Source organism: Arachis duranensis, chromosome 7, assembly GCF_000817695.3.
Source record: "Arachis duranensis cultivar V14167 chromosome 7, aradu.V14167.gnm2.J7QH, whole genome shotgun sequence".
Taxonomy (NCBI): Eukaryota; Viridiplantae; Streptophyta; class Magnoliopsida; order Fabales; family Fabaceae; genus Arachis; species Arachis duranensis.
The window spans coordinates 3351642-3370402 of NC_029778.3; the positions used below are offsets into that span (position 1 = coordinate 3351642).

Genomic DNA, 18761 nt, shown 5'->3' on the forward strand with positions numbered 1-18761 from the left:
CTTGTGCATAATCGACCAAGGCTCGGAAGAGTCTTCTGTCCCTCATTAAATAACTCGTAGAAGTAGCTCTTCCACCTTTCATTAATCTTCTCCTCTTGAGCCAACACCTCTCCATCGTTATCCTTTATGCACTTAACCTGATCCAGATCTCTCGTTCTTCTTTCCCGGCTCTTTGCGATTCTATATATACCTTTTTCTCCTTCTTTTGTGCCCAAAGACTGGTAGAGACCCTCATATGCTCTTGTTCTTGCTTCACTTACAGCCACTTTTGTCTCTTTCTTAGCCGCCTTATATTTTTCCCAGTTATCTGCATTGCGGCATAAAGACCACTCTTTAAAGCATTCTCTTTTTATCTTTATCTTTTCTTGTGTACTCGCATTCCACCACCAGGACTCCTTGTCTCTTGGTCCTATTCCTTTAGATTCACCAAAACTTTCTTTTGCTGTTCTTCTAATAACTTCTGCCATCTCCCTCCACATCTCTTCCGCGCTTCCATTCCCATCCCACTTTGCCTATTCTCCTACCCGTCTTAGGAAGCTTCTTTGTTCCTCACCTTTCATCCGCCACCACCTCGTCCTTGGGTTCTTCGTATAATGTCTTTTCCTTAACTTTTGCTCAACGCGAAAATCCATGACGAGCATCCTATGTTGTGTTGTCAAACTCTCTCCCGGAATAATTTTACAGTTAATGCAAAATTTCCGATCAACTCTCCTCAACAGGAAGAAGTCGATTTGAGAGCTTGTCATGCCACTCTTATAGGTTATAAGATGTTCGTCTCTCTTTTTAAAACATGTATTTGCGATGAGAAGATCAAAAGTTGAGGAAAAGTCCAAAATAGTTTTACCCTCGGCATTGATCACCCCGAAACCATGGCCTCCGTGAATACTCCCATATCCAGTCACTTCTCTCCCAACATGGCCATTTAAATCTCCTCCTAAGAAAATCTTATCTCCCAAAGATATGCCTTGAACTAAACTCTCTAGATCCTCCCAAAACCTTATCATGTGTTGTTCGTCCGAACCCACTTGCGGTGCATAGGCGCTAATCACATGGAAAGCACCTCCCTCCACCACAAGTTTGATAGAGATGATCCGATCTCCCACCCTCTTGACATCAACTACGTCCTTCTTCCACTGCTTATCCACAATTATTCCAACCTCATTCCTATTCTTCACCTTTCCTGTATACCAAAGTTTGAAACCAGAAGAATCCAACTCCCTAGCCTTTGCACCAACCCATTTCGTTTCTTGTAGGCACATAATGTTAATCTTCCTCCTTGTCATGGTGTCCACCACCTCCATGGACTTTCCTGTTAGAGTGCCTATGTTCCATGTCCCGAATCTCAGCCTTTTGTCGCTTCGACCTTTACCTTTTCCTTTGTGAACTAGCTTATTTACCCTCGTCCGTTCACAAAAACGCGAGAACCCTTGCTCATTTAACACTACATCCGGGCACCGATGCAGCGGCTCTTGCTTTGACACCGTACTCGAGCCATACGGCGCGTTACTTCCGGGTAACGACCTAGCTTTAGCGCAATAATGTCTTTGATTCATGTCATGGGGGTTCGGCTATATTTTTACGTTGGTTGCCGAAGACCTAACACAACCCTCCTCCTTTATCCGGGCTTGGGACCGGCTATGTACCGCAAGTGTAACATAGGCGGAGTTAACCGGTTTAATTAAATATTAAATAAAACTATTAAAAAACCTACATATAATTTTAAACATATAAATTTAACAATTTCTAACATAATAAAATTCAAAATTTCAGAAAATAAATTATACATGATTTAATATTAGAAATTCACAAACAACTTCAAATATCAAATTTCATAACTAAAAACAAGCAAAACGCACAGTGACAAGCACATAATGTTCTACTATCAAAAGAAACATTAACAAACAAGTTTTCAACTAATCAAAGGCACAACTCATCACAAATCAGAATCATCATCAAGTGGTCCAATATCTCCATCATAAACAGGTAATCCAGAATAGATGTAATTTATCACTACTGACAATAACAATAACAATAAAAATCAATAGAAAAGCTTGCTTAACCCAACAAGAAAGGAAAAGAAAATGCTGCAGCATAAACTCTACTATGTTAATGATTTGGATTTTGGAACCTTCAATATTATTTTCGTATTGACTTTGTGCAGATGACTTTAGAAAAGAAATTGACATATTTATTTAATTAGAAAAACTTTCCTCTCACAAATATTTGTTTCTAAAAACTAGGCCTAGTCATCAAAAAACACAAAAAAACAGCAAACAATATATGAATCTGCATCAGATTTAATCAACTATCAACCATTATACAGCAAACAATATATGAATCTGCATCATATTTAATCAAATATCAACCATTTAATCAAAAGTCAAAACTCAACCAATATCAAACAACACAAAAACAGCAAACAATATATGAATCTGCATCAGATTTAATCAAATATCAACCATTATCAACCATAATCAAAACTCAACCATTATCAAACAACACAAAACACAACAAACAAACCTAAATCTCTGATCTCAAACCCTAATCCAGAAAACTAACATACCAGAAATCTGATATGACAGTGGTGATGAGCAGAGGACCAGGACAGAGGAGACGAGGAGCAGCGGCGATGAAGACAGACAAGGAGACCCAGAGAGCGAGAGGACCGACGAGCATACCCAGAGGCCAGAGAGCGAGAGGACAGGACCCAGGAGCCCAGGACCGAGACCAGCAGCGACGACGGCTAGACGGAGCAGCAGCGGTGGCTAGAACCCAGGAGGACCGAAGAGCGACGGTGACTGCGACTCTGCGAGCGTGAGGGGTGAGGACGGAACTCCGAAGTGCGAGCTTGAGGGGTGAGGTCGACGGAAGTGCGATCGTGAAGGGTGAGGACGGTGACTGCGGGTGTGAGTGAGAGTGACTATGGGTGGAGAGGGTGGAGAGTGGAGACTGGAGAAGCTGAAGCTCTGTGTTGAGTGGGAGCCTGGGAGGGACCGAGGGAGTGAGTGACCGAGTGAGAGTGAGGAAGCTCAAAGCCGGGTAGGGTTTCATTTTTTGCCGGGGTGGGGGTTGTCGGGTCGGGTCGGATTGTTGATTAATCGGGTTTTGGGTCTGGGCTAAAACATATTCAGCCTTTTAACCAAAAAAAACCCCTCAGCCTGCAGGGAAAGCCACCCGCACCGCCAAAGCCCATAGTTTAAGTGGTGTGGGTTAGGCGAATTTTTGTCTTTCGGTGATCACAAATTTTCAGTTTAATCCATCTTTTTTGGCAGGTTACGCAGGTCAACCCGATGGATTTAGACTGGGACTGGGTTTCGAGTCTGGGTAGTCATTTAGGATTTTTTTTTTGTTATAAACTATAAAACAACGTCGTTTGAAGGGATTATTCCAACTTTTGATTGTTTTTAATTTTTTATTTAGTCTTTAAATTTTATAAATGTGACTCACATTAGTTATTAGGATAATTTTCGACATATAAATGTTAATGGAGTCTTGACCTGGACAGACGAATATAACGTTGAAACTTATAAAATGATATCGTTTTAATTTTAGTATTTAAATAGCTTAAAAACAATGCCCAATCACTTGTTTTGGGAGGAAAAATTTCAATAAACACTACTTATGATGTTTTTTAGCTCTTTGAATGCCAAAACAAAAACGATATTGCTTTACAGAGTCTGACGTACCAGCTATCCACGTCAGCGTTTTATGAACATTTGTGCGTCGAAAATTATCCCAAAAGAATTAACATGAGTTACATTCGCAATGTTTAGAGTCTAAATAGAAGCAATACAAATTTTAGAAATTAAATTAAGGTTCACCTGCAAGTTCAGAAACCCAATTGAGTTTGATACTAACTTCATAATAAACACGTATAAATAACATATAGAATACAACAATTAAAAAAAGGAAAAGTCTAGGGGGCCAGCAATTTTTGTGATTGTTAGCCATCAACTAGCCATCAATGATGATTTGATGGTGTGAGATTGGTGTGAGATTTCATCCAATGGCTCACCTTCCTCTGCTGGTTACATGCTGGCCAAAATTCAATAAAACTGCTGGTCCCCTAGCATTGCTCTTAAAAAAAATCACATTCAAACTTGATACGATTATAGAAAAGGGAGCTACCATATAAAGTGGTTTGAGGGAGGAAAATATCCCTTTAGGTGCTTAAGAATAATAGGTGATTAGGAGATAATTTTTTAGAAATTATAAGTTGTTTGTAATTGATATGAACAATTCTTTTTGGGTCGAAATTTCTAACGATAATAAAAAAAAATATGAAGTGGCCTTCAATAAATACATGGGTTATCCATGTTGATAACAAACATTTTAATTACTTTAAAATACAAATATATTAAATCTATCACACCATATTGAAGTATTGAAATTTGAACATTAACATAATCCAATTCAATCCAAACAACACAAGACGAACATTAATAATATAGTACTAGTGTATTACTTGAAGGATCGAAAATATTGTTTGAATAACGGTGAGAATAAGCAGAAAAATGCCAGTAATGGAAGCTACCGTCCTCCACGGAGTGTTGCAGTAGTCGCGCTTCAAAGTTGCTACTTTTATGTTCCAAGGCTTCTCACAGAAATCATTCAAGCCTTTAAGAATACAAGAATATTTCTCATTAAAATCTGAAGTCAAAATGTTCACTGCAAGACCATTGAACATTTTAGCCACTGCATTGCTATCACCTAACCAATTTTCAATTATTGCTTTCTTAATCAACAAATCCACATCTTTATCTGTGTTGATAAGAAAATCAATGACAAAAATATAGTCAGTGAGGTAGGATTCGTAGATACAGTGACATTGCTCGAAAGCTAACAAATTTCTCAAAACAACTTCGGTATGTAAATTGTGTGCTGTGTATGGGTGACTGGAAACAGTGCAGTACTTTTTCTGTGGGAGGGTCGTCTAAGGAATGTTTTGAGGCTTGGGTAGATAGGGTATGAGTAAGAAAAGGAGTTTCTTGCGGTGATGTGGTTTGTGTGGAAGGGTAGGAATGAGATGATTTTCAACAATGTTATGTTTGATGAAGAAAGAATGAAACTTGATATAGTTGTTTCCTGTTTGTGCTTCAAACTGGAACCGGGAGAGGGAGCAAAGAACCTCCTTAACTGATTCCAAGTATTAACTCCAAGACCATTGAACATTTCAGCCACTGCATTTTCTATCACTTAACTGATTCTCAATTATTCCTTTCTTGATCAACAAATCTACATCTTTGTCTGTGTTAATAAGAAAATCAAAGAAATAGATATAGTCACCAACGTAGGGTTCGTTCATATTAGTGACATTGCTCGAAAGCTAACAAATTTCTCAAAAAAATTTCAGTAGTGTCCTCCACACTAATGAATGGAATTCTCAAAGTATGACGAGAAAGTTATATGTCTAGTAAGCATTGGCTGTTTTTGTATACCTCAAACTTCACTCCAGCTTCATTCAACTCAGTTGCACTATAAATTTGTGTTACCTGCGCTTCTATTGAGCATCGAGAGGGTGCTTCTATATATATATGTATATTAAATTAATTGTTTAAATAGAATTTTTTGATAAAGTATAAGAAAAAAAAGCTAATATATATATTCTTTCTTTCCTCTTCAATCGGTCTTTGTTTATTTTTATATTCACATATGGAAAATAACTTAATGTATGTCTTGTTGATTATTTATGTCTTTATCTTTATAACTAACTAGAATGTGACCCGCGCGATGCGCGGGACGGTAAATTAATAATAGTATATAATAAATATTAAAAATTATTATGTTTTGTAGAATTAAATGAAATATGTATAAACTAAAAATAAATTTAAATGATATTTTATTTAAAAGAAATGGTAGTACAAAGTATTTGGATGTTGGAATTGATTTTTGTATTTGGTTTAATTGATGGAATTGGTCTTCTTATGTGATACTCGTCTTCCTTTTTTTATTGGTTGCTGTTAGAGTTGTTGCTTTCTTCTTTCTGTCGTAGGCTGTTGTGAAGGCATGTTCCTTATGAATTGGTGAGTTGTGTGCACTTCCTTTTGTGTTGTTTGCTCCCTCTTTGCATGTATGGTCTTCTTCCGAAAATGTGTCTTGAATTTGTATCGTTTTTTTTCTCCTCAACCTCTTGATAGGTATGTGATCTTCATCTGATGATATTAGTGTTGGTGAAGTTGGTTCCTATAATCAATGAATAATATAAATTAGAAATAAAAATGATGTTTTAAATAAGTGATTTTTTTAGTATTACTTGTTTTATTTGTTGTAATGGGTGTTGCTGTTCAGTGTTTTTAGTTGGAACAAATGTCTTGGTAACGGTGTATTGTTGAGAACCTTCTTTGAGATTAAACTCATTTAGTTTGACTTCAAAAATAAGTGTGAGGTTGCACAAGTTTTTCAATTGGGGTGGTGCTTCAAGATCATTACTTTTCTGGAGTGTGATTAGATTTGAAGTAGTTGTGTCCAACAATTTTTTTGCTTCGCCATCAAATAATACAAAAGTTGCTGTAGTATTTTGATCTGAAACCTTTAATTGAATTCTGAACCTAAAATAAGTATTGGGTTAATAACTAATAATTTGCTAAATGAGATTATGAAAAGTATATAAAGTTACCTTATGGTTGGATATTGTGGTGTTTGATTACATGTGCCACAGATGTAGTTGTCTCCTTTTTTATATGCTTTCTTATGATACTTTTCACATTCAACATAGTTCCATCCAAATTTGTCATCAATTCCGTTTATAATTGCTAAAATTGTAAAGATCTTTTCCTATTCCAATATTCCATTTATGTTATCATTAGGTATATTGTATTTGAGTAAGAATGAATGTATGATGCATGTTGTGAGATTTTTTTGTCATACCTGATAATCAGATTTCCATTGCATAGCCATTAGATCTTGAATAGTTATTCGATTTCTAATCATTCTACTCTGAAGATTTGTATTGGCATTGTCTTGGCTTGGTATCTCTATTACTTCTTCATGTTGATCAGTCCTGTTTAGGAATTTTTTTATATTTATTAAATTGAATAATTAAATAAATGAATTAATTTTTGAGAGATTTATTAGTTATGAAATACCCATAAGTCAGCTGTGTGAATTCTTCAATTTCTGGATTGATATAGATTTTTGTACTTGAAGTTGTGCTAACCTAATAATCACCTAATATTATAATATAATAGGTTATATAAAATAAGATTGCGTTGTATTGTGTCAATTAATGTATTATGTAAAATATAATTCTTTGAACTAAAAAAAACAATAAATTAAAATTTTTTGAAAAAGATCATACCTTTATATTCACTAACCAATGTTGATGTGAGTGTAACAATTTTTTGGCCCTTAATTTGTGTTGTAATTTCTTTATTTATCTGATTTGAGAGATTTCTCCACAACGTGACTTTCAACACGATGTTCCTAAAATTAATAGTATTTTATTAATAACTATATATCTAAATGAAAAATGAATTGGTTGTATATTTTTTTACTCTTTGAGTATCAATTCCATTCTTCGTATTTTTGTGGGTTTTCCTTTAACATCTACTTGTTCTTCTTCTCCTATTACATGCAGTTTTTCAATGACATCTATAATAAAAAGAACAAAAATGTGTTGATTTTTTTTAATAAATTATTTTTAATAATAATAATTGAAATAATATAAAATAAAATTACCTGTTAAAATTTGTTTTTGACCCACTCTGTCAGATAATGTTTCAAGTGATGCAAATTTAAAATAGTGTTAGAGAATGTTCAAAATCGGATCTTTGATTTCTTTCACAATAGTTGTTATTAAAAAATTTGTTTTTATAGTACCTTTAATTGCTCTATACAAATCATTTGTATCTTCTATTTTCAATTTTTTTATAGTATAAACTTTTTCTTCTTCTAACAAAATTTTGAATTTGTTTATCATATTTTTCTTCACAATTACATGAAGAGGTGTTCCCTCCAGTATTAGTAAATCATTGTTAACAATTAGTTAAAAAAATGATTGCGTTTATTTTTTTAAATTATTAGAAAAGGAACAATGATTATCAAATTGAGAGAAGTTTAACTTTAACGATATTAAAATATAATTATATATAAAGTATTATAAAATAATATTAAAAGTATAAAAAACAAAAATAATTAAAGCATTTTTTTTAAATTCAATTTAAAAACAGAATAAATTTTTTTATTTTGTACCTTTTCATCTAATATAATCATTTCTAAGAAAAAATGCTCCTCTTTATTTTTGGGTGTTAATATTTTTCATAGACGAACCACGCGAACTTTGATAAACCAATTGTCCGTATGTTTGGTTATATTGTCCAATGAATGATGCTCCATTGAGTAAGTTTGAGATGTTGTATAGTTTGGAAAGAAATTTCTTATGGTAAATTTGATGTTATTTTAAAGAATAGTGATTAGAGACTTATATAAGTAGTTCAAATAGTATATAATTTAAATATTTGTAACGTAAAATTTATTATGATTAATAATATTATTATGACATTTATTATATGGATATTTATTACATTTAATGATTGAGTTTATAGAAATTAATAAATTAATTATTGGTGTTATAAAGTTATTATATTATTTATAACGGTAAGATATAATAAATATAAGAATATAGATTTAATATCTTTATAGGTTACAAACTTTAATTCAAAATTTATAATTTAAAAAGACTTGGTTGAAGAATATTTGTATATTATATGAATTTAATAAAAAGCTTCTAAATTTATATGGATTTAATAGAAAACTTTTAGGCTATTTGCAAATGTTTAAGTTTTAGGAAGTTTTAGAATACTTCACCTACATGAATAAAATACACCCGATGCTTGGTGTGACTATATGATACTCTTTTTGTATTGTAGAGATCCAAAGTTGAGACCTATGTTCGCTGAAATAATGGCAGTAGTGAAGTAATATGCAATAATAAATTAATTATTAGTATAATAAATTTATTGTATTATTTATAACGGTAAGATATAATAAATATAGGAATATGATTTCAATGTTTTTATATGTTACAAATTTAATTTCAAAAATTTTAATTTAAAAAGACTTGATTAAAAAATATTTGTATATTATATGGACTTAATTAAAAAAATTTAGACATATATTAATAAAAAATATTAGTCCTTAACGTTTCTCTTTGAACAATTAATATATACTAACGTACCGAAAATGGCGAAAAGTTTATTAGCAGTAATTCAAAATTAATATTCTAATTACTTAATTAAATGATTTCATAAAATTTTGCAGTTAAAATAGAAGCCAGTACATCTTCTTTCTGCCCATTTTTTCTTATCCCACTTTTAAAGCAATTTATTAATTAATAATAATATTTTTATCTGTAATCATGAATAATACCAATTATTCCTAATAAAATACATAAATTAGCAAGTTGAATTAGATAATATCATATTATTAAATGTGATTGGTTCTTGGTAGATCAAATTGAATGCCGATGTCTTAATGCTAAAGATGACCAAGTATTCCACCTAATATGATATTGTCACATTTAAATATATATTTTTTAGTGAAGTAATATGCAATAATAATGATATAAATTTATTTACTAACTAATAAATTATTATAAGCTTTAAAATGTAACTTTAACCTATTTAAATTGTTATATGTGATTAAGAATATTACATAAATTTCATAGACCAATTTTAAGTAGTTTAAATTATGATTTATAAATGATATGATTAAGAATTTTGTAAAAGAAAAAAAATAAAAAATTGTAGCATAATATATAAATAAATTTAGAAGTATACAAAACTAAGGAAAAAATATCCTTAAATTCAACCAATGGTTATATGTGCAATGTCTAAAAAGAAGTATTGAGATTTAATTTTTGGACCAGTTAGAGCATTGTAGAGGTCGACCTTATTCCGAAGCGTGTTATACCTGTAGATACAACTATTTTCACAAAAAATATGTATGAAAAATTTTAGAAGAAAGAAATATAAACATTACTCTAGACGTAAGAAATTTATTACTTATGAAGAAATATATTATCGCAAGTTTTTTCAAAGGAGTTTGATATGAAATTACTCATCGACTCACAATGTGTAAGAGATGACTTACTTTATAGAAGATATATTCTCATGAGTTTGTTGAAATGCTATTGATATGGAATCAAGTACTGCAAGCATAAACGACTGGTAAAGAATACGTTTATGAATAAAAAAGATAAAAGATAGATCAAGTATATCTACTTTTAATTTCTTATATACCTCAATGTTGTAATCCTTAGGAAAATACTTGGCACGAATTTTCTTTGTTAGACGAATTTTCTTAGTTGGCCTGGTTTCTGCAATTGATGCAATGCGGAGAGGTGCCAAGAAGAAGAGGGTTTCGAGAAGCATGAGAAGAGTAAAATTTGATTCGAGGAAAACACAATGGCTCATACCGGAAGAGCATGGAGAAAATAGGATATTGGTACAGAGAGGTGCCAAGAAGAAGAGGGTTTCGAGAAGCATGAGAAGAGTAAGGAGTTTTCAGGCGAGAAGCATGAGAAAAGTAATGAACTCTTTGATTTTCAGAGGTTTTTTTGGGGTAAATGTTCATTTGTGTTTTTGTTGTTTTTTATTCTGTTTTTTAATTTTTTTTTAATTTGAAAATAGAAGTTGATTTGGCAAGATTTGAGTGGTTGAAATTTGGCAAGATTTGATTGGTTGTTTCTAAAATTTTGCCACGTAAGCAATATTGCTGACATGGCGTTAGTAGAATAAGAGGAATAACTTAGAAGTAATGTGGTGCATGCTTATGTATCTACTTTTATATATTAAGAATAGATTCAATATCAGTTAATGTTAGCAGAAAGGTCAAAAAGAAAATTTTGGAAGATAATACAATAAGACACACTCACCTTTCAGCCTTTGTGTATTTGGAAAATGAAACGATATGAGAGTGTCGCCTTTGACTTAGTAGTGAAGTACCCTATACAACACATTGAACACAACACAACACACAAGTTTTGGAAGCATCACAAGTGATTGTGTGGCGTGGTGAATATGACACACAAGCTTATAGAAAACATGAGATAGATATATAGCTGAGATTGGGAAAAGAAGCTGATCTTAGCTGCAAAACAAAGACAAGTATATGATCCCTTTAATTTTTCTTGGATACTCAAAGGCAAGTATCACTGAGATTATGAAGTAAGAAACATATTTATCCAAGGCTTAGCCTTAAAGTAGACTACAGTATCACTAGTGATTGACACATTAGTAAAATACTGCTAGCTTTTCTTTTTGGCATTACAAGGGTGTGGCTACTTTTCTCTGCCAAAGATGTTTACAGAAAGCATTCAAGTCTTATACAGATACAAAGATACTCAGCATTAAAAGTTTTATGGATAATGTTCATCTCAAGACCATTGAACAATTTAGCTACTGCTTTGCTATCACCTTACCAATTGATTTGGGAGCATTATTGTTCCAAAGCTTCAAATGTTTCCGGAGCAAGTAAAGATCATGATGTTTCATGTTGAATGGTTGACTCCTGTTGTGGAAGGAGTGTTGTCTTTGACAAAGATAGATGGCCTTGCAATTGCTCAAGGTTCTAAGGCTCGGCCAATTTTCAAAGTAACTTCTCATTGGAGGAAAATTTTATTCAAGTAAACTTATACTCAAGAAATTCAGCAACATAGTTGGTAGTAAATACAACCAATATAGCTATCTTCTCTTAAAATTATTGGTATCTCTTTCAGATATGCTAATCTATTTCTCTGTTTCATGTCATGCTGCTTAGTATTCCTTTTTAATCACTTTTGCTATTTTGTATCATTTCTAGCTTTTGATTGGTACATTGAGGAAAATCATGACTATATGGCATTTTTTCTTTGTGGGATGATTAATCTTTATCTTACAATTGAAATTAAAAAGCTCTCGCTCTTTTCAAGATAGAATATAATGTTTGAATACTAATTTCAGAATAAACATGCGAAAATAATGCATAGGAACTACAAAGCAACACATTCAAACTTGATACACAATTACAGAGAAGGGATATGCCATATGCAGTGGTCTTCAATAATTACATAATAAAGTGACCACATGTTTATGATAAACACTTCAATTCTTCCAAAATACAAAGATATCAAAACTACTACACCATATAGAGAATTGAGCATATAATCATCCAATCCAAGCTACACAACATAAACATTAATCTAGTACTAGTGTACTCCTTGGAGAATAGAAAATACTGTCTGAAAAACAGTGAGAACAAGCAGAAAAATTCCAGCAATAGAAGCTACCGTCTTCCATGGAGTGTTGCAATAATCACGCCTCAAAGTCGCAACTTTGTTGTTCCAAGGGCGTGCACAAAAAGCATTCAACCTTTGAAAAATAAGGGAATATTGCACATTAAAATCTGGATACATAATGTTCACTCCAACACCATTGAACATTTTGGTCACTGCATTACTATCACCTAACCAATTCTCAATTATTCCATTCTTAATAAGCAAATCTACATCTTTGTCTGTGTTGATAAGAAAATCTAACACAGCAATATAGTCAGCAAGGTAGGATTCATTGATACAGTGACATTGTTCGAAAGCTAACAAATTTCTCAAAACAACCTCAGTAATATCTTCTACTCTAAAGAATGGGATTCTCAAAGTATGACCAGAAAGTTGCAAGTCTAGTAAGCATTGACTAGCTTTCTTTCCCTCAAACTTTACTCCTGCTTCCTTCAACTCAGTTGCACTATAAATTTGCACTATCTGTGCTTCTCTTGAACATCTAGAGATTGATAAGTTACAGGACAATAATAGAAGCTTTCTAGAAAGATCTGTGAAATGAGCTATTCCACCGATATTGGATACTGATAACTCACCCTTAAAATCACCAGGAAAGATTATTCTACCAGGAACTATATGATAAAGAGCAAGACTTAACAACGAAGGATGCCTGTCGTGGCTCCGACCAATGAAGGTAGAAGGAAAAACTAGATTGTAAATCTTGTCAAGAACAAAGAATGGGACTTGATTCTCAAGCAACAACAAATCATATCGTATATAGACCCTTAACTGTGTTGGCAAAAGAATAGCATCGTCGCCACGTGTAAGCATGAAATGGTACCTGAGTAGAAACTCTAATATGAAGCAGCAGTCCACTAAGATCACCATAACATGTTCTTCCTTACTAAGCTTGATGTCATCTGAGTAACAAGCACGAATCTTTGGCTCAAGCTCTTGCATGCAATTCACAAAACTTTCTAACTTGTTTGTCTCGGATCTTTCAATAAATTGTTTGCAATATAATCTTTTATGGTCCTCCATCTTTAGCAATTTTTCATCTCCATGGTGAAAAGGACCAATTGAAATTTGAAACAATCTCTGGAGTGTATGCATCTTCTTTAAGCTTGCGGATGTTGTGGGGAACCGTGTAGATGCAACATTCCTTTGTAAAGCGAGCTTGTCCCTTCTCCAACATTGCTTCAATCTTCTTTACAAAGTCATTAGGATTCGGAGTTGCCATCTATATAAATAGATTATACTTTTCCTTTTTAGTTAGAATTTTGTATACTTATTTGTTACAACACTATGGAAGAAATTATGAAATTGATTATTTGATTACATAGATGCTATTTACATAGATAGATTTTATATCAGTTAATATTAGCAGAAAGTTAAAAAAAACATTGGAGGATAATGCGATATAATAAGGCACACTCACCTTTCAGCCTTTGTGTATTTGAAAAGTGAAACGATATGAGAGTGTGGCCTTTGACTCAGTACAAGTTGAACCTTGTGTCAGTAATCATTGTTTTACAATCAAAAAGTTTGGAAGCATCACAAAAGATTGTATAGCATGGGTGGAAACAAGTTGAGTTCTGAGATTGGGAAAAAAATAAAGACAACTATAATGATCTTAGCTTGGAAAGTGAAAGTATATCACTTTTCTTTTCTTGGATGCTATAAGGCAAGTATCACTGAGATTATAAAATAAGAAACATATTTATACAAGGCTCAGCTTCAAGATATACTATGATGCAGAGTGATCGACCCATTAGTTAATACAAATTATTACTTCTAGCCTTTTTTTTAGTATTCAAATACACAATAGGTATTCACGTGCAATAACCAATTAGAGTTAGTTATATTCCAGCCAGCAAGTTAGTTAGAATAAAACCAGATTTGGTAGTTTTTGTTAGACCATTCAACTAAGACCAAATATACAAAGCTTATAACCATAGTTAGAATAAAAACTCATTTTTTCTCTTTTCCTTTAGTACTCATCATTCATTCTTATATTTATTATATAAATCAACATTCAATTCACAATTTTTTTTATCTTCTTTTACATAATCTCATACCTCTTTCTTTTTCTTCTTCTCCCTTTTAATTCTTGCTAATTTTTTGCACAACTAGAATTTGGTTGATAACTATAATTTTTATTTTTATTTTTTTTAATTTGGTAAACATATGTATTATTAGGTGATTGTGTGATTGTATTCATTAACTTTTTTTATTTTTTTGTGTAATTATTGTATTCATAAGTTATATAGTATGTTTGTTGTCTATATATCACTTCTTTTTTCTTTCAACAATTTACAATTTTTTAATATCATTTAGTTGTAACAATATTGTTAAAAATGAGTAAATGGTCAAATTAATCCTTAAAAGATTACTAATTGGTTATCGAAAGATTTTTTTAATCAAATTTGTCCTTCAAAAGTTTTAAATTATTCATGTTAGTCCTTTCGTCACTTTCTTTGTTGATGGTATCAAAATTTACTAATGTAACATGTTAAGTGACACTCCAACATACACCTAGAAGTTTTAATTGACTATAACATGATTAATTTATGAAATTAGATCAAATCAACCCCAAATTAAGGGATTCTAATACCTCAAGTTCAATTCTCAATTAGGTTTTGATTTGATCTAATTTCATAAACTAATCACGTTAATAGTCAATTAAGATTTCTAGATGTATGTTGGGGTGTTACTTAATGTGTTAGATTAGTAAATTTTAATACCACTACAACATTTATTGGCTATTGCAACATACATATGTTCAAGATAACACTTAAAAAAAGTTGCCTAATATATATAGAGGTAACTTTTTATACTAGTAGTAATAAAATAGTATTATAATAATGATTTTTAATCAATACATTATAAGTGATGCTATTGATAAATTAGGAGACACTTATTAAGTGTTGCTCTATTAAATATACAAAAACAACCATTATAAAAATAATATATTACTTTTTTTAAGAATTGCCTTTGAATTTATTTTAAACTTCATTTGTCAAGTGTTGCCAAAAAATTTTAATGTTTCTTAAAAAAATAAAAATAACCCAAATGACAAGGCTAACTATTATGCGGAGAAAAATGAAAAAAAGAAAGAAAGAAGAGTCTCTCGTTTCTAGCAAAACCCAACCCTAATGAAATCCATAACCCCAATCCATTCCAAATGATTTATTCCTATCTGGTTCTTCAATCCATTCGATGATGACGCGCGTTCCTTTATTGAGCTTCGATCTCAATCTCTGCTCGCGAATGTGATTCGATCGTTGAGCTTCGATCTTCTCTGCTCGCGAATGAGCTTCGATTCTCTGCTTGTTGAGCTTCGATTCTCTGCTCGTTGAGGTTCGATCCTCTACTCCTCTTCTCATTGAGCTTCGATCCTCTCTGCTCGTGTTCATCACCGCCGGTCACTGTTCGATTATCACTGCTCATATTTTTTGTAAGATTCTCATTTTGGCATTATTCTGCAGGTACTGATGATTCTACTGTTCTTTCTCTATTCTATTTTAGCACCTTTTTGTGTTTTGAATCCTAATTTTTGGTTAAACTTGTTGCTGTGTATATTAATTTTAAACTTGTTTTTAATCTTTCTCTCACTGCTCCAAAAGCTAGTCAAATCATGAACCTAACAGAAATTCTGTAATAGCTGGCAGCAGAGGCTGTAAATCGCTTCCGTCACCGTCATTGTTGTATAGCTTGAAGGCAGCACTAGCTTCACAATCGGCATCACTGCTAAGGCCATGGAATTGCGGAAACCTTGGCGACTGGAATGGGAGACGTCGGATAAGGGGCTGAAAAAGTGGTCCTTAGACGGCAAAATCGTGTTCCTCTCTTTTTGCATTCATCTATACCCCTATCACAGTCGGTATGATGCTGCCTCTTTCCTTTCCCTTTTTTGTTTTAGTGTTTTTGGTGATTTGATCCCTAATTCTAATTCTGGTGACTTGTTATAATGAGTTTGAACTTATTTTAGAAAAATAATGGAAGGACCACTTCCAATTTTCTTACTGATCTTGTACTTTTGTATTTTCTTTCACAAGTCTTTACTCTTCCTACAAGCCTTTCTCCCACCTTCAGCTCTCTGACCTTCTCTATTTTGCTATACATAAAATTTATAGAAAACGGTAGTTATGAAATTCATGCTGGTTTGTTTGTAGAAGAACAAAAATGGTAGCAGAAAAGATATGTTTCTTCAACAAGGTGTGTGCTTCTTGCGGTCTTTACTACTAATGAAATCTGTTTTACTTTTTTCTGTCACTAATAATGTCCTTTTGGTTTTAGTAATTGCTATTATTTATTAGTTATCATAATTGTCATTAATGCTATTTATTTATTTTGAAATGTTTCAACTTTCAAGCATAATGGTAGTGACTAAATCCGGGCAAAGGAAAAAATAGAAGATGAAAGTTTTGAGCTTTTCTGAATGTCTCTGAAAAGATTTTGTATTGGAGAGTTAACAATCTATATATAATAATCCATTTGCTACTAAGCTACTGTGAAATGAATAGCTTAGGATCTATACTGAAACGAGGATTAAGTGAAATTTGAACACACTATGTATATCATTGTAGGTAATTTGAATTGTCTGGAAAAGAATAATTTTAAAAAATAGGTAATCTATTATATAAATGAATTATAAGGATTAAAAAATAGGTAATTTGAATTGTATAAAAAAAAAATCTAATTAAACTTCAGCCCCTTGTTGATTTAATCCATAAAAGATTTGATGTCTATTTAAGGGCTCATTGGTCTTCATCTATATGTATGACTGTATATATTCATTTGCATTTCAGAAACAAACCATAAATGGACACTAAAAAGAAACAGCAGCTTTCTCCTATGGATCTCCCAATGGAATTGTTAAGAGGAATTTTGTTAAGGTTACCAGTGAAGTCCTTTTTCAATTCAAATGCGTCTCTAAGCAATGGCTCTCTTTGTTATCTGATTCCCACTTTGCACAAATCGCATTTTGATCTTACCAACAATACTAATAATAAGATCTTATATTTGTCCCATGATTTATCCGGTGATTATTCTAACGCTTATCGTGTAAAAATAGCAGGAACATCAATTCATCATGATTATAGGGTTCATCTTCATGCAATTTGTAAGCATGAAAGCACTAGGATTATCGGTTCATGCAGAGGCTTCATACTATTGAAGAATGACACAATGCTGATTCTTTGGAACCTGGTAACTGATTTTTATACAGCAGTGGCATATCCAGATCTCGATTTCTGGAATTTGGATTTTCCTTGTTCATCTTTCTTGTGGTGGTGTCGGGTATGAAAAATCCACTGATGACTATTTAATATGCAATGCTAGACCCAAAATATACAAGTGCTTCTGCATCTCCAGTTTCAACAAAAATTGGAACCAGTTTTGAGTCTGAATCATGATTCAATGTATGCAAAAAAACAATGGTTGTAACATGTGGGAAGTGGGAACCACCTTGAAGGTAATGAATCTTTCTAAATAGTTTGATACCATGAATTTTGTTACCCAATTCTAAGACTAATCCAACGGTTCAATAGTGCTTGGTCAAAGCAATCCATAAGATCTTGTCTCATTCAATTCTCTTTTGGAAAATATTTTTTGTAATGAAAAATTTATTTGCAAACAAGTCATGTATGCATTTATTTTTATTTTTGAAAATTTAAAATTATAAAATTCACTCAAAAAGGATTAAAAGCTTTATAATATCCCATTCTTATATACTTTGTTTCTATATTTACTTTATAATTGTTAAATTTTAATGTGATTCTTTTTCATTCAAGTTATTATATAAACAAAATAGCAAATTTCCATTGTTGAAATTGTCTGGAAAAGAATAATTTTCAACTATTGCTGAAGTCAAAATTTTATTATTTCTTCTAGCCCTTATTTATTGCCCTTTGTCTGGAATTTTCTATAGCACTGGATATAATGATGATCTTCCTTCTCTCTTACATTCATTTCTACAGCCCTTTATCAAGGCAAGATCTTGTTAGTTAAAAAATAGCAATGGAGAAGAGACAGCTTCCTAAAGCTGATGAAAAAGTTTCTTAACTTGTTACTTTGATATGCTCAATTATGCTCTTGATTCAAGTTACATTGAACTGATCTGTTTGCGTTTATCAAACTGAATGATTGATGTGCAGACACTGTACAAAGTTTTCGAGTTTATCGACACTGAAAAGATACACCCTAATGCTTGTCCTGCACTAGTAGCTGACCTCTCTGCTGATGAATAGGGTATAATAGCTCTTGCATTTGGTATGTCATATTTCAAACTAAATTTGATTTTGCCTACTTGTTACTCTCTCCCCCCTCCCCTAGTTGTTTCTTAAGTACTTTTGGTTTCCAATTTTCATTCGTTTTTTTCATTAATATGGTCCCCATAGATAAATAAGTAGTGAAGTACTAAAATCTCCATATGAGAGGTTAGCAAAATCAAAAAGCTATCATTTATTTATTTATTTTTTATTCCACTTACATAGAAAGCAGTAAC

The 18761-nt window shown here is 32.2% G+C and overlaps 1 protein-coding gene across 1 annotated transcript in view; it reads right to left on the reverse strand.

The window, feature by feature from the left end:
* LOC127740474 (uncharacterized) overlaps positions 1-3051 on the reverse strand; it is a 7977-nt gene extending 4926 nt beyond the window's left edge. The window contains exon 1 of the mRNA XM_052251442.1: positions 2564-3051. Within this exon, the coding sequence (XP_052107402.1) occupies positions 2564-3051 (488 nt within the window). The remainder of the gene's footprint in view (positions 1-2563) is intronic.
* Positions 3052-18761: the final 15710 nt, after the last annotated feature.